At 38.5% G+C, this 18,145-nt stretch overlaps 1 protein-coding gene across 1 annotated transcript in view; it reads right to left on the bottom strand.

The window, feature by feature from the left end:
- Tnip3 (TNFAIP3 interacting protein 3) overlaps window positions 1-18,145 on the bottom strand; it is a 95,049-nt gene that overhangs the window by 33,529 nt on the left and 43,375 nt on the right. Inside the window, exons 4-5 of the mRNA XM_052721517.1 lie at window positions 4,306-4,386; window positions 1,410-1,487 (exon numbers count right to left, since the gene is read on the bottom strand). Of these exons, the coding sequence (XP_052577477.1) occupies window positions 1,410-1,487; window positions 4,306-4,386 (159 nt within the window). The remainder of the gene's footprint in view (window positions 1-1,409; window positions 1,488-4,305; window positions 4,387-18,145) is intronic.

Here is an 18,145-nt window from a genome sequence, read left to right as displayed (position 1 = left end):
CCATGTGGGTGCTGAGAATTGAACTTGAATCCCCTGGAAGAATAACCAGTGCTCTTAACCACTGAGCCATCTTTACAGCCTATAGATATATTTTTGATTCTTCCTGGATGAAGGGACAATAAAATCTTTTTGAACCTGTGGATTTTCAGGAGTAATGGTTTTTGTCATCAGACAGTTAGAAATACATTTAAAACTCTCCGCTAGCCAGAAGGAAGAAATAACATCCTGGTCTGTATTTCTTTTTCTTGTAAGAGAGGTTCACAATTCTGTATTGAAAAAAAATCTTAGCAATTAGCAGCATGAAGCAGATATCAAGAGAGTAGTCACTGTGTCAAAAAAAAAAATACAAAACTTCTACTTAAATCCAAAACAAAACAACAAAATTCTAATCCAGAGTGGCAGTCATTAGATTATGCTTGTGGTGGAAACTCTTAGTTACTTAGTATTCAAGTGTATAATAGTCTATAAAAATAGTCGGTCCATTGCCATGTAGGACTATGCCAAAGATACACTATTCTGCAACTGTTTAATGATTTTCCAGGACACAGTATTACCCATCATCAAAGAGAAGAAGGTGCCGAGGAGGAAAACAAGGAGGATGAAATGCACAGAATGAGGCAGCAAATGGACCAAATGTGGGATGCATCTACTTTGCTCTTCACCTCCTCTGTCAAGAAGAGGAAGGAGTCCTCACACCCATTAGAGGCAGAACACAGTACAGCTAACAGCGTCTGCTAATTCCCAGCAACATTTTAGAAATTATCTTTCTTCTAAGGCAATGTGCTTTTTTAAGATCAATTTTTAATTTTTATTGTATGTGTTTGAGTGTTTGGCCTTCATGTATGTGAACCACATGTGTGCTTGGTGCCCTTAGAGGTCACAGAAGGTATAGAAAACCCCCTGAAACTGGAGTTACAGATGGTTATGAACCATCATGTGGGTGCCGGGAACTGAACCTGGGTCTTCTGCAACAGCAACAAGTATCTTATTTACTGAACCATCTCTCCAGCCCATAAGACAGTGTTTTGTAACCCACAGTCATTTAGGTGCTCAACACAGAAAGTCACTGAACTTAAATTCACTGACCATAAGCTTTTTAACAACTCAAATTTCATCATAAGTCAGTTTGCAAGGTCATTAGTGATAAGCTTCCATGATGCAAGTGGTGGAAATAGCAACAACTGGGGAAATAGGGTTATGATTACCACATTTATGACATCAACACTTTTTCATTCATCATCACACAAACCATGATTTTTAAGGGCTTTTTCTCTTAAAATAGTGTGGTTCAGTATTCTAGAGATAAATACTGTGATTTAATGACAGAGATAAAAGAAATTAAGGATATCTTGTTTTATTCTCAGGCTTTATACATGGCTACATGACTTTATCCAATATTTCTACATTACCTCTTGCCTCTGTTTTTCTAAGTGCCTTATCTTTTGTTCAAGAGAACTTGTCAAGTCCTTTCTTCTTGATGGAGCACACTTTAATTAAAGCAAAAAAAAAGATTGAGATTAAGCAGCCTATAAAATAAAGAGAAGAGACTCTGTTCTTCAAAAACATGCATTTAGCCAAATCCTGTGTTTTGTAAAAAAACATTTGATATGGGGGTTAGAGATATGTGTCTTGTGATACAGCCTATGCTTAGTGGGCACAAGGCCCTGAGTTTGACTCCCAGCACTTAATATACAAAATTCTCATCACAGCCGACAAGCTTTTGTACCAGCCTGATATACTATCTACTATTCATTTATTTTAATTAATTACTAAAACAATTCACTAATAAATTGTAAATGAGCAAGACTAAAACATACAGCTAAAATGCATCAAATTGGTTACAAATTACAAGTAAATTTACTACCTCTATGCCATGGCACACGTATGTTATAGAAGTGGGTAGAGATTATCCGGCCCTATGTATTTTAGCCAGCCTTTTTGGGCAGGGCACTAGATACCAGTTTAGACTAATAATAAATTATAGCATAATGAGAACTAATAACCTTTGTCTTCAGTTACTTTTCCCACAGGGATTGAGATAATTATTCAAAGAGGAGGCTAAAGTTCTAGAAACTGCCCACCATCTAGCAAATGGATGACCTCCAGGAAAGCTCACAGAAAAGACTGCTTCCTTGCTGTAACTCAGTAGTCTATGTACATCCCATCCAAGTCATTAAGTAATTCAATGAATGGGATGATCAGGGCGGTCCTGAATTCTATGCTTAGCTTCAGGCACAATAGTTACCATGAACCACAACCCTGAAAGCCATTCATGAACAACTAAGAAACATTGTCCAGACTTACTGGTCTTCACCAAAAGTGGTCAGAGGAAGTGACTGCTTGGCAATCACTTGGGGATTTCAAGGACTTTTTCCATTGGAAACAATTTATAAAACTAGTTTTCTAACTTATGTCTCAGTATTTCAGGGTTTGATAATATCTTACACAGACTAGATACTGTTCTTGTTTTTAAATTTCTCTTAATTTAGAGTTGGGTTCAACAGACCACATTTTAAGGACAGTCTTCTGTTAGTCAAGAAACAGGGTGATACACCAGCTCATTACCTTAGGAAGCCTTTAGCTAAACATCAAAACCTAAGTGGCAGCAATGCCAGGCATTCTAATTGAATTTTCTCTTGTGGGGGATGGATCTAAGAAACCGGACCCATTCTGGATCAGAACTGATAAAGCATGAAGTGGCCTCCACCTGGAAAGTCCTATAAATCCATCTTACCCAGCATGCTTTGAATTTTGAGAGGCAGAGGTGCCCTGAAGTTGATACTAAACTAGTGGTTTTCCTCCAACAGAGTGACAACATCAGAGGGGAGCCCTGGAAGTGTAAAGCACTCTGAGCACTGTTCCAGTTAGAGAGCATCACAATTTCCACTAATGATAAGTTTCTTAACACCCAACATCATGCTTGGAAATGTGAACTTTAGATCTTCTAAAATTGTTCTATTTGTGATACAAAAATTGTGAGTAGCAAACATTTACATGGTCTTGCTTGCATACTTTAACCCCCAGGTAATTTTCTCTATGCAAAAAAAAAAAATATAAAACACATTGATTCTGGATTTTTATTTTATAAGTAAGATTTCTATACTTGATATCTAAGAAAATCTACTTGTAACCATAGAGTACTAGCTTACAAGATTCTGAAACAGTAATTTTGACAGAAGGCATTGAGAAGAGATAATAAAGAATACAATGGCTAGGAAGAGTATGAGGAAGAAATGTATCACCACGTATTTCTAGAGATATTAATCAGTATTGTGCCATGGTTTGTATGCCCTGGATACATGTTATGAAACTAAGCAGAGTCAATCAAACATAAAGGAATTCAAATTTTCATGAGTTTTTGTGTACATTTGTTTTTCATTTTGCTTGCTAGCAAAGACATCATATATTACAGCACATGCAAAGATATTTAGTCACTGGGTTCTAGAAAGGGCCTACTTATGAAACAATTATTCCTTCTAAACAACTCATTATTATTATTTTCTGTGAAATGCAGTCTGTGTTGAAAATGTCTGGATATTTCTTCCTCTACCAAAACATCCTAGTCAACTGCTAAGATATTCAAGTTGTAACACAGCAAATTAAATATCTAGAGGATTAAATTAACTCCACTTAGTTTCTCATTATGTCTTAGTTATCGCTTTAAAAAGAATTTTAAAAAATCCAGCAAGTTCGCTCAGTGGGTAATAGCACAGGCCACCAAGACAAATAACTAGGTTTGTTCCCTGGGACCCACACAGTAGAAGGAGAGGACTGACGCTGGCAGGTAGTCCTCTGCCTCCACAGTTGCTCTGTGGCACACGTGTGTGCACACATTCAAAATAAAGCAATAAAAATATAGTAAAACATTAAGAAAGTATAATTAATTCATTAAAATAGTGAATGTTATTGTAGTAACTGAACAAAAATTATAGCATTAGTTGAATATATTAATCTTTTAAGTCATTCACTGCTAAATGTTCTATTTCTAACCACATGTTTACAGTATTCCTACCAAATTTTACACGGAACTGAGCTCTTCTATACAAGAACGAAATTGAGAGCACACAGCACAGGGAAAGGAATCTATGCAGCTGTTTCTCTCATCCAGTAGAAGCAGCCTGGCCCAGTTGAGTACAAAGGCAGTGCAATGGTCGCAAGTGACCTTTCATATGTCAACACTGGTTAAAATACAGGGCAGGTCTTAGTTGAAGAAGGAGGTTCAGCTACCACTGCTCGTTAATCATCGTACTGTCTACTATTATGTTCTTGGTTCTGGGTGGCCACCTCATCCTGACATGTTCTTACCTGCGCATGCTCTGTATAAGCTCCTGACCCGCTCCGTGCAGCCATGTCCCGGGAAGATGAGCCAGCTGATTTTCGGAGAGTCTTGTAAGGCAGAAGGAAAAAGAGAAAAAGAAAACCTCTTGTGGTACCTTTTAGGATGAGAACGTTCCAACCCTGAAAAACCTACATCTCTGTTAACTCAGGATAGAAGATACCAAGTTCTCATTAGCAGAAGCGACTCTATGCAAATCACACAGAACAAGGATGTAAGAGGAGAAATGTGACTTTGACTATATTTATTGGCTTCCATGTAACAGGGATTTCCCAGGGTGTCTCAAGTAGGCAGGCTGTGACTAAGATTTGAGGCAGGTTAGTCTTGCTGTGTATGTAAATTGTGCTTCTTCCTTTCTGGCATTTTCTCCCACTGCAGGAGGAAGTTCCTACCCTCAGAGTGCCTGGGGCAAACCTAGCTTTTCCTCAGTGACCTAACTGTCATAAATCTACTGTATTTTCCAGAGCAGTTAGGTCACCGTTGATGTTTAACAGCTTGATTTCTTGTTTCCTACAGTGTGATTTACTGGCAATGTCTTCTAAATGTGAGCTGAGCTGTGTAGGGAGGGCATTGTGAGTCACATCGGCCTGTGAGTGCTGCCAACTGTTACAGAAACAAAAGGAGAAAATAACCCATTACAAAATAAAATGTGTGTTGCTTGCACACTACGTGTTCTGTATTGGCAGAAAGGATAAGCTTGCTCTCCGATTTTATAAATACTAACTTTTCATAGACGGAGTTCAAAATTTTCACCAAGGCACTTGTTTACGTCTTTAAATCTATTTTTCTCCAACATTTTGGTCCGTCTTAATTGGTGGACTCCTGCCTTTTACAGACCTTTCAGCTAATGGTGCAAGGTAAGTGGCACAGAAAGGGCTGTGGAGACAGAGATATTGGAGATGTGCGTTGGACTGTAATTTCTGGAACAGAAACAAGAAAAGAATGGGTTGCTGAAAGGAAAAGGGAGACTTGTTTAGGTTGAGGCATGTGACTGGAGCCTTTCATGGAGACACCCACATACAGGTAGGCTAAAGCAAAAACTGTGGGTACGCGATGTGTGTCCAAGGTCTGACCATTCTTCTTTTCCATCTGTCTCTCACCTCCCCTACTCTACTCCATGTTTCGCCATACCGAATGACTGCTACATCCTGAAATGAGCGTTCTCACCTTTGCCTTGTGATTTTGAACTTGCCCTTTCATAACATCCCCCATGTAACTGGTGAACACAGAACCTAGCCAGTGCCTCCCTTGCCTTCTGAGTTTATCTCTTTTTTCTTCCCAACCAGAGGGAGCCCTTCACCAAGCACTTTAGTTGTGCATTTCTTTGTTCCCGTATTCATGTCAGCATGCATACTGCCCTAGTCATATTCAACATATCTTGCTAATGAGTAAATTGGTGAATATCCACTATGCTACACTCTAAATTTGTAGATTTCTATAAGCACATTTGTTTACCTCCTGCTATTTGGGGAATCTGTTTTGAAGATGAGGGAAAGAGTGTGTTGCCTTAGAGCAATATCCAAAAATGCACGTGGGATTCAATGTGTTCCTGCAGAGTTCTAAAGGTAAAAGTTATGGCACGTGCTCAGTTTAGAGGATAGAAACAGATACTGAATGTTATCCACACCAAGACATGCTCATCAAAAAATAAAGAATATCCTTAATATAAAAGTAATTTTATTCTAACACACATGTGTAGTGGGTAGCCATTCCAGCTTTGATCTGGAAGTTCCAACCCCCATTGAGACTTCGGCAACTGTCACGCCTACAAGGCGGGGCCAAGGGAGGCGCCGGGGGACCCGAGATCTGGATCGGTGGGCGCGCTCTCTGTTGCGGGACCCTGGATAGTGGAGGTGGACCGAGCAGAGCTCCAGAGAACACCGCTGGACTGTGATACACCTTCCCCAGACTCCGCGACCTACCTATCCCTTAATTTGTAAGTTATGCCATTAAATAAATCTCCCTTTAACTATGTGGAGTGGCCTTAATAATTTCACCAATACACATGCATACACCCTGACCCCCCACAACCCCCCCCCCCATACGCATACTCAGAGTAAGAGGCATGTGGTTAAACGTTCTTTATGCTTTTCTGTGTTAGGTCATACTAGTCAGTAGATTCAGCAACATTAACCCACTAACACTTTCTTCAAATGTTATCCTTTGCATTTCTGTCCCTGGGGTCTTCCCTGCCATGGCATCCTGATGCATATGCATGCTCCTTGCATGAGGTATGATGGCATTTATCATGCCAAATCCTACAGCCTTGCAGTTCTCATCACGACTCCTCCATCTCTTCTGCTGTACAGCTCAATAGCAAACTGAGTTTCTATGAGTTATCAGTCCCAATACGTATGAATAAACAACTTTTGTAGAAGAAAACAGGAATTTCAGTAGGCCTGCTCCAGGAATGAAAAGAGAGGATTTTGCTCCTCAGGCCTCAGGGCCTTGGCTCCCCCTCCTCCTAGGTGTGGCTTCCAGTCACCTTTTCTTTCAGGAGAAGTTTCACCCACTGAGGTGACTTTCAGAGAAACTCAAATGTCACCTCCATGTTTCCAAAGCAATTTTAAAGATTCGTCAATCGTGAAATTGCTACAACAATATCTTAGGTAGGAGAAAATTAACCTCAGGAATTACCAGCCACTAATCTGCAGCTCTCATTGGTACTGACAGTAATTCTCTCACAATTAGCCTGAGAAGAAAGCTCACATGTCTACTGATGCCTGGAGGCTTTCTTTGACAGGCCAAAGGAACAGACTTCTTTTAACACCTCTGCTTTCTGAACCCATGTGTGTGGATGCTGAGGCATGTGCACTATCTTTATAAGGGAGAGAGGAGCTGGAAGGGACAAACGTTCCAGTTGTGGTGTTAGGTTGTCTGGCTTCACACCTCAGCTCTGTCACTCATGACTTGTGATGGGGCAAGATGCTTCAGCAGTTCGAGGCTCAACTCCAACATTATGCAATGGGATAGTGGTAGCATCTTTTTTCTACACTGGCTGTGATAGCACAAATAAAACCTTGGGTAATGATCACAATATGATGTTTGGGTCAATGAAGCAGATGACATGAGAAATGAAAACGGCCATCCATAATTTGTATCACTCACTACGCTCTTGAAAATTAATGAGTTCTGAAGAAAAGCAAGCTAAAAAAAAATCCCTGCTTGTAATGACATTTACATACACAATACATGTGTGTGTGTGTCTACAGATATTTACAAGTATATGTACATGAACTTATGCACACTTGGGTACGATACACATATGTAAACTGGATTGTAAGTGGAAGCCAGAAAAGTGCTAGTGCCATTAAAGCAAGTAATAGCTCAGAACAGTGGTTGCCCCTTCCCCGCTATTAATAGTCATGGAAGGACCCAATGTCCAGGATTGTACAGATGGTGAAAGCTGAGAGGTTGTGCAATAAAAGGACAACTTAATAAACACTACAGAGATGGCCAGAGCCATGCACAGAGTGTCTAAGGAGCCCATTTTTGACTAGAGGAGGGTTCACGCATGTAAGTCTAGCAATAGAAACTATGTAATACTTCCAATTTCAGAGTAAGTACTTTTGACCTTCTGTCAAAGAGCCTGAAACATGGCAATTATATGATCAAAGTAGATTTTTAGTAAAAAAAAAAAAAAGCCTGCAGATGTACAGTGTGTATTAAATGGGAAAGATGGGCAACTGCACACAAGTTAATAGATCCTGGCAAAAGTAATATTTAAAATATGTAACATCTTATGACAATCAAAAATTTTAAGAACCAGTTGATCAAGAACTCAATCACCAACTCCAACACCCCATGTTAATAGCCATCTTGACGTCTCTGTTGGGGATTCTACAGAGTCCCCTTTGTTTCCATGTGTCTACACCTATGAGACCCTTTTCCCCCATTGCAGTTAATGAAATCTTGTTATCCCAGGCCAAAAATCTTGGAATCATCTGTAACTCCTCTTTGGATCTCGGTGCCTGTACTCAGCATCTATGAACATTTTCTGGACTGGCCCCAAACAAGAGCTTTCCATTTCCACAAAACCTAGAGAATCCCCAGTTTGATAACTAATGACTGACACGTGGCAATGAAATAAATATGCCTTTTCATAATTTGCTCAGAATGGGGGCTTGCACATTTGCCCCCTGGTTTTATTCATAGAAACGCTTTGGAGATGATGTATAACAGTGACCAATCCCTGGGTCTGTCACTTGATAGTCCCATTAGTCACTAGTGATGTTGCTTTGTCTAAGATGCTTAGAGTCTTTGGACTAACAGCAAGCCATCAGTATGCTGAAAGATCCTAAGGCCTGTCCTGATTCATTCTCTTTTTTACTTTTCTGAGGAACCCTCACACTGATTTTCAGTGTCTCTTCCGGTTCCCACTTCCAGTTGCAGTGAATAAGGCTTCCTTTTCCTCGCACTCTTGCCAGAATTTGTTCTCTCCCGTTTTCTTGATAATAACTCTTCTGACTAGGGAAATCTGGAACAATTTTCCCATGCAATATGGGAACAGAATTTCCCTGTTTTGATTATACACTTGTAGTTTTTGCTGCACTTTATACAGAGAAAAAATATCCAGCTTTCACTGACTAGTCTGTAGTCTATGAAACCTCCCTGTTTAAATGTCTCTCAGAATTCCACATCTTAGCAAAAGCCTCTCTTCTCCAGAGCAGCAGAGCTAGCTGAGTACTCCATTGTGCTCTCCAGGTATTTTATGACTCATCCACCCCATCACTTAGCATCATGGTTTACTTCCTTGTTCCCCATATGCAATCCTCTTGAAGAGGGGGTTGGTATTTATTATTTAGACACAGAAACAGCATAAAACCTTCAGGGTACAGAGTAGTGTCCCCAGAAATGGATCTGTCCCTGTATCAGCCTCTTACAGGAAGTCCTAGCTTGTCTCCACTTCTTAGAACACTGTAGGATCCAGAGACACACAAAGTTGGATCTTTTACCTGCAAACCAGAGGTGGTCAAGTAGGAATTTCAACCCATCTTTATGGAGCTATTCTGCCTTAACGTATACATTCAACTTGTAAATGAACACCTATCCTTCCACACTTGAGTTTTAGATCAATATAAATCCTTAAAATATCTTCACTAATCTTGCTTGATATTGAATGAGTAAACATTATAAGTGACCGGATCTGTGTGAAATCTTTCAAAGGCAGTACCATGATCTTCAGTAACAATCCCTCACTGCACAGAGCTTCAAAAGATCTTAGGAACTGAAGCAATATGTTGACCTATAGACTGATGACTACTCACTGCACATACTGCTCACCATTCTCTATAACTAGGTCTCTTTGCTCAGTAAGCACTGTCATTTGCTTTAAGGCTGGTTAAGCAGATCTTAGTCTAAAAAGGAGGAAAAATCAGCTCCATCCAGCAAAGCAGAATGGTGCTTATCCCTGGATCCTACTGTGTTCTGAGAAGCAGAGGCAAGAGAGGCTTTCCTGTAAGAGAATGATACATGAACAAAGTTCTGAAATGAGTTTTGTTGATGTTGGAAAGGCTAAGATTTTCTGTTCAATTTATTTGGAAATAACTCAAAAACAGACATTGATTGATGGTTGAAAGCGGAATGGTAGATATGTATATACTTGATGAGTAAGTAGATTAAAGTGTTAATGGCAGATTCAGTTAGTGGGAATATCATTGCACACCATACAATTCTTTTTGACTTCTATGTGCATTTGAAACTTTCCACAATAAAACATTACACAAGGAATCTGAATTAAACCTTCAAAACTGTGCCAACAATCAGACATTGTTTTAACTATCATTATAAAAGCACTGAAAATGTGTATGCACAAGACAAAGTATCTGTATTAGAGGTTTAGAGTGAAGACTAAAACCAGGAGGAACCCAAGGAGCTTTTCTGCACATCAAGGGAATTTTATATCAAAATCAAAGGAAAATCTTTGAATATGCTAGCATGAGATATGCCAACATTTGCCAACATCTGCTTAATAATAAATGAAAATGGTCTCTAAAATTTTTTTTGCTACATTTATTCATTTGTGGGTGTGACATAGCACATGTGTGGAGGTCAGAGAAGGTCAAGGGACAGTTGCAGACATTGGTTCACTCTTTTCACCATGCGGGTCCCAGGGTTTGAACTCGTTGTTTACCTTGGCAGCGAGCTACCTGAGCCATCTCTCTGGTCCATAAATGTACTTTAAAAAGTAATTAGTGTGCTTATTTTCCTCATTAAATAAAAAGAATGATTTATGAGACTTTTTGCTACTTATCCCAAAATCCCACAGAAAATGTTACATATGTATTTCATAGACCTTAACGTATGCTCTCTGGGGATGCAAAATGAGGTAGAAACTGTCTTGAAATTCACTTCCAGGTAGAAGTGGATGTTAGCACGCTATGCACATTCCTCAGTGTGACCCGAGTTGTTTTTCTAATAACTTTCCCAAACTCAGTATAAAGTGGTTCTCAGTGAACCTGGAAATAAGAAGGCTTATTTAAGAAAGAGGGCTTATTGAGGTGTTAAAATCTAAAGTCCAGGTCAGGTTTGGAGTCTCTAAGGAGAGTTCTAGATGTGGCAAAGCCAAACACATCAAGAACTTAACATTAAGTGACCTTAGGATCAAGTTCTGCATGGAATCTGCCAATAAACATGACTTTTGTGTTCAATTGTCCTTCACTAACACTTAGCCTAACTAGTAAGGAATCCTTCCATGGAAAAGGACACCAGTACAAATTTGCCTAATGAAGTCATTACCTGTCCCAGAGAAGATGCGAGTATAATGACTACAATAAAAATAAGGGGAATTCTTTTTGCTCTAAGGGCTCAATCAGTTGAAATATTAAGTTCCCAATTTATTTTATAAAACTTATTTTCAGGATCCTATGTGCCTTGTATGCCTTTAAATGGGCTTTTATAACTGATAATTTCTACACATAATCTCTTGGTCTTTTGAGGTACCGCAGGTATAATTTCTACACAGAAATGATGCTTGATTCTCTCTTAGGCAATTGTTTTCCTTTTCCCTGAAGGTGACCTACATCTAGCAGCACTGTACCTCAGAGGCTCTCTTATAACATTACAGCCCATTTTCGTTCTGATACAGTTTCTTGCCTTCTTCTCACCACCTTCCCATTTCCTCCACACAATGAGTCAGTCTGTTCATTTCTCTTGCAGTTCTCCACTCTCTTTATTTATTCTTGGCAATCGAAGCTGAGAAAAAGGAGAACTTTGCTCTTGCCTCAGAAACTTTCATTAAATTATATCTCTTCCATTCCAGTACCTTCCAACCTCATCAAGTCATAAATGCATTTTCAGCTCCTGCACAAAGAGCCTGCCTACCATTCTAATGATGACTCCAGTCAAAGGAAAACCAGAGCTGCCTTCCACAGCCCCCAGGCAACTGGCCCACTCCTAATCTTATTTGAATGGAAATTTTCTTATATTTTCCATTCTGTCGTTATCACAGTAAGAGCGTGAAAGTGTTTGTTTTGTTCTGAGTAGAGGATTGCCTCCTTCTGCATGTTTCTGCCACTTCCACTGGAGACTGAGCTGTTGACTCAAAGAATCAAATATTTTAAAACACATTCAGAGGACAGTCTAGTGGGTGAAGAATGAAGATTTCCAAGGCTGTGTTGTTCTGAGAGAGAGGGAGGGGCATACTGGTTGAACTATGTGTGGTGCGGTGGCCCGGAGGAGGAGAAGCTGCTCAAAAGAGGCTGGGGTCACTCCTGACACCAGCCTGAGCTGACATTGTAGAACCTGTTCCCCATCTGGACAGGGGTAAGGATTAAGTGGGGGAATGTAGAAAAATGCTTTGCAAATTGCTAGCTCAGAATAGTTACTTCCTAGAGAGCACCCAGGACCCAGACAATAGGAAGCTATTAGAATGTGATGATGTACATCTCTGGGAAATACTGAAAGTACAAGATAGCATGAGAAGCCTGCATGTTGAGAAAATGTTGAGAAAAACACCCCCCACCCTCAAAGATCGAAGCCTTTGAGACTTCAGAGGACATGTCCTACCCTAAGAATGCCTGATGCAAGAAAGGATACCTGCCAGTGCTTCAGAAAGCAGGCATCTCAGTAGGAGGTACATGTATGAAAACCATTAGCAGACAGTGGGAAACAGAAATAAGAAAGATCACATGGCAACTTCCATGTGAGAACAGGGAGACTGGTTCTGTGAGTGGAATGGTTTGGGTATGAAGTGCTCTCCCCAAGTTTCATAGGCTGAAAACTAATGGGCTTTGGAAATGATTGGGTCCTGGGAACTCTGATATAAGTGATGGATGGATTAATCCTTGGATATATTCACAACATGACAACATTATTAGGACATGCTGGAAAAGAGGGCATGGAGCCTATCTGGAAGAAGTGGGTTATATAGTAGGTACATGCCCTGGAAAGATACCCTTGCCCCTAGCTACCTCCCCCATAGCTTTCTTCTTCCTAGCCGCCACCAGGAAAGCAACATTGTTCTTCTTTGCCCTCTTGCTATGTTGTTCTGTCACATAGCAGCTCAGAAAAAGCAAAGCTCAAAAGCTGTGACAAACAGATCTTCCTTCTTTTTAAATTCTCTCAGTCATTTGTCACACACACAAAAAATGATCATGGGTATGCTGTGGGATGTTCTGTATGGCAAATGTGTTGCTCTGATTGATTAGTAAATAAAACACTGATTGACCAGTAGTCAGGCAGGAGGAAGTATAGGCGGGACAAGGAGGAGAATAATTCTGGGAAGTGGAAGGCTGAGTCAGAGAGACACTGTCAGCCGCTGCCATGACAAGCAGCATGTGAAGATGCCGGTAAGCCACGAGCCACATGGCAAGGTATAGATTTATAGAAATGGGTTAATTTAAGCTGTAAGAACAGTTAGCAAGAAGCCTGCCATGGCCATACAGTTTGTAAGCAATATAAGTCTCTGTGTTTACTTGGTTGGGTCTGAGCGGTTGTGGGACTGGCAGGTGAGAGAGATTTGTCCTGACTGGTGGGCCAGGCAGGAAAACTCTAGCTACATGGGTACACTGTACTTTAGTCTGCCCTAGGGGTTTTGAAAATGATTTGTAAGAAAATTCTCAGGATAGTTTATTCTTAATCTCACCCTACTGTGACCCATGTCAATGAACAAGCTGTTTATTGCTGTCACCATTTAGGAAAATCTACATCGTGGAAGTGTACACACATTTTGTGTACAAATGTCATAGTGAGTTTGTGGAGTTCAGAGGACAACTTGAAGGCATTGTTCTCTCCTCCAACTATGTTGATCCCAGAGATCAAACTCAAGTCATCAGGCTTGTTGACACACATCTTTATCCACTGAACTATCTAACTGGCTGGTAATATGCTTTTAAAAGTAAAATGTTTAGAATCACATAAAAGTATAATATATCACAATGAATATTATCAAATACCTTATAGAGGATATGAACGAATCATTTAATGAAGTCTGTGAAAACACAAAGAGTGGAATGAAATGATGAAAACAGTCAAAGACCTTAAAGTAGAAATAGAATCTGCAAAGGAAACTCAAATTAAGAAATGAAGAATATAGGAAGTCAAACAAAAACCTCAGATGTAAGACGCGCCAACAGACAAGACATAGAAGAAAGAATCTCAGGCATTCAAGACAAGGTAGAAGAAATGGTTAGTGCACTCAAAGAAAATGTTAAATCTAATAAAAATCTAAGCACAGAATATCCAGGAAATCTGGGACACTGTGAAAAGTCCTCATATATGAATAATAGAATAGAGGAAGGAGAAGAAACCCAGGTCAAAGGCACAGAAAATATTTCAACAAAATTATAGAAGAAAATTTATCTAACCTAAAGAAACAAAGAGAACACCAAAGAGACTGGACCAGAAAAGACATTCCCCATGCACATGATAATTAAAACATGAAACATACAGAACAAAGAAAGAATATTAAAAGCTGTAAGTGAAAAAGACCAAGTAACATATAAATGGAGTTACATTATAATGACGTCTAACTTCTCAGTGGCAACTCTAAAAGCCAGAAGGGCCAGGGAAGATGTTCTACAGACTCTAAGAGACCACAGAAACCAGCCCAGATTACTATACACAGCAAAACTATAAATCATAGTAAATGGAGAAAGAAAAACATTCCACAATAAAACCAACTTGAAGCAGTATCTAACTACAAATCCATCTCTACAGAAGGCATTGCAAGAGAAAGTTGAATCTGAAGAGGTTGATCACACCTAAGAAAATACAAGCACTAAACAATAATCCCAGATCAGCAAATCAGAAGAGCAGAAAAAACCCACACTATACAACAAAATAATAGGAATAAATAAACACTGTTCATTCATATTTCTCACCATTAGTGGTCTCAATTCACCCAACAAAAAGGTATAGATTAACATATTACATAAGAAAAGAAGGGTTCATCTTTCTGCTGCATTAAAAAAAACACACCTTAAGGATAGACATCACCTCAGTGTAAAAGAATAGAAAACTATATTCCAAGCAAATGGACCTAAGAAGCAAGCCTGTGTAGCCATTTCAGTATCTGACAAAATAAACTTCAAATGAAAATTAATCAGAAGAAAATATGAAGGGACACTACATACTCATCAAAGGAAAAATTCACCAAGAGGATATTGTGATTCTAAACATTTATACACCAAACATAGGGTATACAAGTTTATAAAAGAAACACTATGACAGCTAGAATAACACATTGACTTGTATACAGTGATGGTGGGTCATTTTAATATACCACTCTCAGACAAGTCAGACAAACATAAACTAAACAGAAATGCTGTAGTAAAATACATAAATGAAATGAACCCAGCAGAAAGTTACAGAATATTTCACCCAAACACAAAGCAATATACTTTCTTCTCAGCCGCTCATGGAACTTTCTCCAAACTTGACCACATACTTGGACATGAAGCAAGTCTCAACAAATATAAGAAAATTGAAGTAATGCACTCTATCCCATTTGACCACCACATCGTAAAGCTAGATATCATCAACAACAGAAAGTATATAAACTCATCGCAACTGAACAACTTACCACTGAGTCAAAAATGAGTCAAGACAAAATTAATAAAAAAATTAAAAACATTTTAGCATTGATTGAAAATGAAAACACAACACACCACAACTAGTGGGACACAATGGAGGTGGTTCTATGAGGCAAGATCATAGCAATACAAAACAAAACAAAAAAATGGTGAGATCTCATAACAGCAACTTGATGGCATACATGAAATCTCTAAAAGAAAAGGAAGTTTTAACATTTGAAAATAGTAGATGGCAAGAAATAATCAAAGTCAGAGCTGAAATCAATAAAATAGAAATGGCAACAAAAACAGCGCAAAGAACCATTGAAACACGGAGTTGGTGTTTTTAGAAAATTAGTAAGATTGCCAAACACAGCCAAATGAACTAAAAGATAGAGTAGCTCCAAATTAATAAAATTAGAGACAAAATGGGAACATAACAGCAGACATCTAAGGAATTTAGAGATTCTTAAGGACATATTTTAAAAATCTGTATTCCAACAAACTATAAAACCTAAAATAAATAGATAAATTTTTTGATATATAGTATCTACCAAAGTTAAACAAAGATTACATAAGCAATTTAAACAGACTTGTGACCTCTAGTAAAATAGATACAGTAATTAAAAGTTTCCTAACCAAAACCAGGCCAGGGCCAAATGGACTCGGAAAAATTCTACTATACCTTCAAAGATGAAATAACATGAATACTTCTCAAATTATGCTACAAAATAGAAACAGAAAGAACATTGCCCAATTCTTTTTATGAGGCCACAAATACCCTGATACTTAAATTGCAGAAAGATCCAACAGAGAAATAAAATTACTGAGCAATTTCCCTAATGAACATAGATGCAAAAATTCTAAATAAAATACTTACAAACTGAATTTAAGAACACATGAAAAAGATAATCCACCATGATCAAATAGGCTTCATGCCAGAGATGCAGGGATAAAGCATTTGTAAATTGATAAACAGACTGAAAGACAAAAACCACAGGTCATCTCATTAGATGAAGAAAAAGCCTTTGGCAAGATCCAACACCCCTTCATGTTAAAAGTCTTGGAGATACTAGAGGTACAAGGGTTATACTTCAAAATAACAGAGACAGTCTACCAAAAGCCCACAGATAACAACAACATAAAGGGATAGAAACTCAAGTATTTCCACTAAAATCAGAAATAAGACCAAGGATGCCCACTTTCTCTATCTTATTCAATATAGTACTTTTAAGTGTTAGCTAAAGCAATAAAACAACCAAAGGAGATCAAGAGAATGAAAATAAGAAAAGAAGTTGAAATCTCTTTTTATGCAGAAAATATGATATTCTACATAAAGGAGCCTAAAGACTCCACTAGGAAACTTCTACAGATAATAAACACATTCTTCAAAGTAGCCGGATGCAAAATTAACGCACAATAATCAGTAACCCTCCTATATACCAATGATAAACAGACTGAGAAAGAAATCAGGGAAACAATATACCTACCACAACAGCCTTCAAAAAAAAAGGAAAAAAATCTTAGGGTAACTCTAACCAAGCAAATGAATAACAAAAACTTAAAGACATTGAAGAAGATATCAGAAAATGGAAAGATCTGCCATGATCATAGATGAGTGGAATTAATAGAGTGAAAATGGGCATCCTGCCAAAAGCTAGCTACAGATTCAATACAATCAGCCTCAAAATTGTAACACAATTCTTCACAGAACTTGAAAGACCAATTTTCAACTGATTTCAACTGAAACAATTTTGTGTTTCATATGGAAACACAAAAACCCAAGACAGCTAAAACAATCCTGAACAGCTAGAGTTATCACCATCCCTCATCTCAAATTGTATTACAGGGCTATAGTAATAAAAACAGCTATGATAATGGTATAAGAACAAAAATATTGACCAAAGGAATTGAAGACTCAAACTTAAGCCTACAAGCTTAATGGCATGCAGTTGTTGACAAAGAAGACAGAAATACACACTGGGAGGAAAAGCAGCATCTTCAATAAGTGGTACTGGTCAAACTGGATGGCTACAAGTAAAAGAATCCAAACAGAGTCATACTTATCACCATGCACAATGCTCAACTCCATATACATCAAGGACCTCAGCATAAGGCCAGATATACTAAATCTGATAGAAAAGGAAGTAGGGAGTAGTCTTGAACTCACTGGCACAGGAAAAGACATTCTGAACAGGACACCAGAAGCATGGACAATAAGACTAGCAATTAACAAATGGCACCTCACAAAATGGAAAAGCTTCTGCATGGCAAAAGACACCATCATTTGTGCACAATGGCAGGCTACAGAATGAGAAAAGATATTTACCAATTACACATCCAATAGAAGGCTAATATCTAAAATATATGAAGAACTAAAAAAACTTGACTTCAATAAAACAACCCAATTTATAATGGGTTATAGAACTAAAGAGAGAATTCTTAAAAGGTAAAACACAAATGTCGGAGAAACACTTTAAAAAATGGCCAATATCAGTCATCAGGGAAATGCAAATCAAAAATACTTTGAGATTTCATCTTACACCAGTACGGATGGTCAAGATCAATAAAACAAATGACAGCTCATGTTAGAGATAATGTGGGGTACAGGTAATACCCATCCATTGCTTGATGGGAGGGTAAACTTGTACATCCACTATGAAAATCAGTGTGGCAGTCACTGAGGAAGCGGGAAATCTGTCTACTTCAAGATCCAGCTATCTCACTCTTGGGCATTTAGTGAAAAGACTCTCCATTTTTCTTCAGAGACACTTACTCAATCATGTTCATTGCTGCT

The sequence above is a fragment of the Peromyscus californicus genome, unplaced genomic scaffold, assembly GCF_007827085.1.
Source record: "Peromyscus californicus insignis strain IS unplaced genomic scaffold, ASM782708v3 Scaffold_6__1_contigs__length_162567912, whole genome shotgun sequence".
Taxonomy (NCBI): domain Eukaryota; kingdom Metazoa; phylum Chordata; class Mammalia; order Rodentia; family Cricetidae; genus Peromyscus; species Peromyscus californicus.
The sequence above is the reverse complement of the archived record's forward strand: the minus strand, read 5'-3'. Positions and strand labels throughout refer to the sequence as shown.